Source organism: Chiloscyllium plagiosum, chromosome 26 (genome assembly GCF_004010195.1).
Source record: "Chiloscyllium plagiosum isolate BGI_BamShark_2017 chromosome 26, ASM401019v2, whole genome shotgun sequence".
Lineage (NCBI taxonomy): Eukaryota > Metazoa > Chordata > Chondrichthyes > Orectolobiformes > Hemiscylliidae > Chiloscyllium > Chiloscyllium plagiosum.
In genome coordinates this window covers 1,493,480-1,497,467 of record NC_057735.1, presented here as the reverse complement: position 1 = coordinate 1,497,467, position 3,988 = coordinate 1,493,480, and the positions used below count along the sequence as shown (strand labels likewise).

At 47.2% G+C, this 3,988-nt stretch overlaps 1 protein-coding gene across 4 annotated transcripts in view; it reads left to right on the top strand.

The window, feature by feature from the left end:
* The window catches only part of LOC122563014 (transcription factor EB-like), a 62,087-nt gene that overhangs the window by 44,276 nt on the left and 13,823 nt on the right, over positions 1 to 3,988 (top strand). For all 4 annotated transcript variants that reach the window (XM_043716319.1, XM_043716318.1, XM_043716317.1 and 1 more), the window contains one exon: positions 3,232 to 3,337. In XM_043716319.1, the coding sequence (XP_043572254.1) occupies positions 3,232 to 3,337 (106 nt within the window). The remainder of the gene's footprint in view (positions 1 to 3,231; positions 3,338 to 3,988) is intronic.

Sequence of the window (3,988 nt, the reverse complement as noted above, 5' to 3'; positions counted from 1 at the left end):
TCATTCCTGAAGAAGGGCTCATGCCCAAAACGTCGATTCTCCTGCTCCTTGGATGCTGCCTGACCTGCTGCGCTTTTCCAGCAACACATTTTCAGCTCTGATCTCCAGCATCTGCAGTCCTCACTTTCCCCTTGTCATCACCCAAGTTTCCTTCACTCTACCATCCCTTCCTTGCCTCAGTGGGACAAACGTGTCCAGCACTCACAGTAAGTGCTTCCAAAACAACTTCCACATTTCTACGTTTCCCTGAGAATATCTGTTCCCAATTTAAGTGCCCCAGTACTTGCCTAGTAACATTGTAATTCCTCCCCCCCACCCTCAATTAAATACTTTTCCATACCGTCTGCTGCTATCTCTCTTCATGACTATATAAAGGTCAGAGTGTTGTGATCACTATCACCGAAATGCTCTCCCACTGAGAGATCTGACACCTGACCTGCTTCTTTGCTAAGCACCAAATCCAATATGGCCCCCCTCTAGTCGGCCTATCTACATATTGAGTCAGGAATCCTTCCTGGATACACCTGACAAAAACCGTTCCATCCAAATTATTTCAACTAAGGAGATTCCAATCAATATCAGTGAAGTTGAAGTCACTCATGACAAAACCCCTGTTACTTCTGTACCTTTCCAAAACCTTCGTCCCAATCTCCTGCCCCATGTCCCTGTTGCTATGGGGGGGGCTGTAGAAAACTCCCAAGAAAATGGCTGTTCCTTTGCTGTTTCTGACTTCCACCCATACTGATTCTTGTCAAACCCTCCTTGACGACCTCCCTTTCTGCAGCTGTGATACTATCCCTGCTGAGCAATGTCACTCCCCCACCTCTTTTACTTACCCCCTACCCATTCCTTTCGAAACATCTAAACCCCGGTACATCGGACAAACGTTCCTGCCCCTGTGATATCCAAGTCTCCATAATGGTCAGCACATCATAGTTCCAAGTTAAAACTCACACAACACCAGATTATAGTCCAACAGGTTTAATTGGAAGCACTAGCTTTTGGAGCACTGCTGGTTCATCAGGTGGTTGTCAATGCTCTGAAAGCTAGCGCTTCCAATTAAACCTGTTGGACTATAACCTGGTATTGTGTGAGTTTTAACTTTATACACCCCAGTCCAACACTGGCATCTCCAAATCATCGTAGTTCCATGTACTGATCCATGCTCTAAGTTCATCATCCTTATTCCTGATACTTGCGTTAAAACAGACACTTCAACCCATCACCCTGACTGCAATTTTGCCCTGTCAACTGTCTATCCCTTCTCACAGACTCTCTGTACCCTGTATCTGGCTGTTCACTAGCTACTCCATTTTCAAATCTATAGCTCTGGTTCCCACACCCCTGCCAAACTGGTTTAAACCCCTCTAAAGAGTTCTTGCAAACTTCCCACCCAGGATATTGGTGCCCCTCCGGTTCTCCTTGTACAGGTCCCTCTTTCCCCAGAACTATCCCAATGATCCACATATCTGAATCCCTTCCTCCTCTACCAGCTCTGCAGCCACATGTTCATCTGCACTTGCTCTCTTTTCCTAGCCTCACTAGCCTGTGGCACCGGTAGCAATCCTGAGATTATTACTCTGCTCGTACTGCCTTCTATCTTCCAACCTAACTCCCTGTACTCGCTTTTCAGGTCCTCCTCCCTTTCCCTAGCTATGTCATTTGTACTGATGTGTATCACGATTTCTGGCTGCTCTCCCTCCCCCTTAAAAATCCTGTAGACTTGATCTGAGACATCCCTGACCCTGGTACCCAGGAAGCAACATACCATTCGGGAGTCTCGCTCGTGACTACAGAATCTCCTGTCTGTCCCTGTCATCACTGAATCTCCTATCACTATTGCTCTCCTATTCTCCCCTCAGCCTATCACTTGAGGCTATTTTCATTAGAGAAAGGAAGGTTGAGAGGTGATTTAATACAGACATACAAGATGATCAGAGGATTAGTTGTGATGGTTAGTGAGAGCCTTTTTCCTCAGATGGTGATGGCTAGCACGAAGGGTCATAGCTTTAAATTGAGGGGTGATAGATATTAGACAGATGTCAGAGGTTGGTTCTTTACTCAGAGTAGTAGGGGCGTGGCATGCCCTGTCTGTAACATGCTAACTTTAAGGGCATTTAAATGGTTATTGGATAGACATGGATAATAATGGAATAGTGTAGGTTAGATGGGCATCAGATTGGTTCCACAGGTCAGCACAACATCGAGGGCCGAAGGGCCTGTACTATGCTGGAATGTTCTATGTTCTAAGACACAGGACAGAACTCCCCTGATCTTTGGATAGCATAAAGGGGATTTGGGCGGGCATTATCAAGGCAGATGGGGAGCTGGATTTAACATTGAATTTGATGTGGCACCTCTAGCAGTACAGCACTGTCTTGGTACTGTACCAAGAGTGTAATCCTGCTCCTGAGCTCAGCTTTCTGGAGGGGAACCTGAGCCCACAACCACTAACTGAGTGCTAAACGTTACCCACCAAGGCACAGCTGATACTCTGAGAGTGGGCTTAGCTCTGACCAATGGTAAAATGGCACAAGCAGTTCCATCAGATTCTACACAATCCTTCCCATTGCCTCTGAGGTGCTCGCCAACAAGAGGCTAAAAGTTGTACCCAAACCAAAAGGAGCAGCTATCTACCCGCTGCCTTGTCAATGTTACAGGTCCCATTGAGGAATGGACCAAGGGCAAGTCAAAGTTAGGAGTTGAAAAGTGTGGCGCTGGAAAAGCACAGCAGGTCAGGCAGCCTCTGAGGAGCAGGAGAGTCGATGTTTGGGACACATGCTTGTAATATTAATTCTCCTGCTCCTTGGATGCTGCCTGACCTGCTGTGCTTTTCCAGCACTGCACTTTTCGACTCTGATCCCCACTTTCTCTGAGTCAGAGTTGGGGCAAGTTGGGTTTGGATTGGGTCAGGGTTGGGGAGACTCAAGGCCAGAGTTAGGTGCTGTTAGGCACTGCAGCAATAATGCCAACAGTTTGCATTTGCATAGTGTCTGAATACAGTAAAATATATCCAGCTGTTTCTCTGAAATGTTATCAGACAGAGTTAGACAGCAAATTATAGAAGGTGGTGCCAGAAAAGGTGGGTAGAACCTTAGCCAATGAGGTTGGTAATTAAATTGCAACAATGATATTGTACGTTACCTGTGGACAGCATCCACATAAAATTGTTAAAACTTCAAACTTCCAGTCAGACTATTGATACATCTTATTCTATTTCTCTTCCTCCAGTTGCCACTTTCCACTGGTCATTTGGAGGTTTACTCAAGTCATGGCATTGCAGCCCCCACGAGTACTTCATGTCCGGCAAATATCACCATCAAAAGGGAAATGTCAGGTAAACTGTGTTATAGCAACACAGTGTAGAGGGAGCTTTACTCTGTATTTAACCTTGTGCTGTCCCTGTCCTGGGAGTGTTTGATGGGGGACAATATAGAGAGAGTTTTACTCTATATCTAACCCTGCGCTGTCCCTGTCCTCATGCTCCCACAGGAGGTTGAGCAGTTCATCCACTTTACCAACACCTTCCACCCCGACCTCAAATTTACCTGGACTGTCTCAGACTCCTCCCTCCCCTTCCCAGACCTCTCCATTTCTATCTCGGGCGACCGAATCAACATGGACATTTACTATAAACCGACTCCCACAGCTACCTATACTACACCTCCTCCCACCCTGCCCCCTGTAAAAACACCATCCCATATTCCCAATTCCTTCTTCTCCGCCGCATCTGCTCCCAGGAGGACCAGTTCCAATACCGAACAACCCACATTGCCTCCTTCTTCAAAGACCGCAATTTCCCCCCAGACGTGATCGACAATGCTCTCCACCGCATCTCCTCCACTTCCTGCTCCTCTGCCCTTGATCCCCACCCCTCCAATCGCCACCAGGACAGAACCCCACTGGTCCTCACCTACCACCCCACCAACCTCCATATACAGCGTATCATCCGTCGTCATTTCCGCCACCTCCAAACGGAGCCCACCAC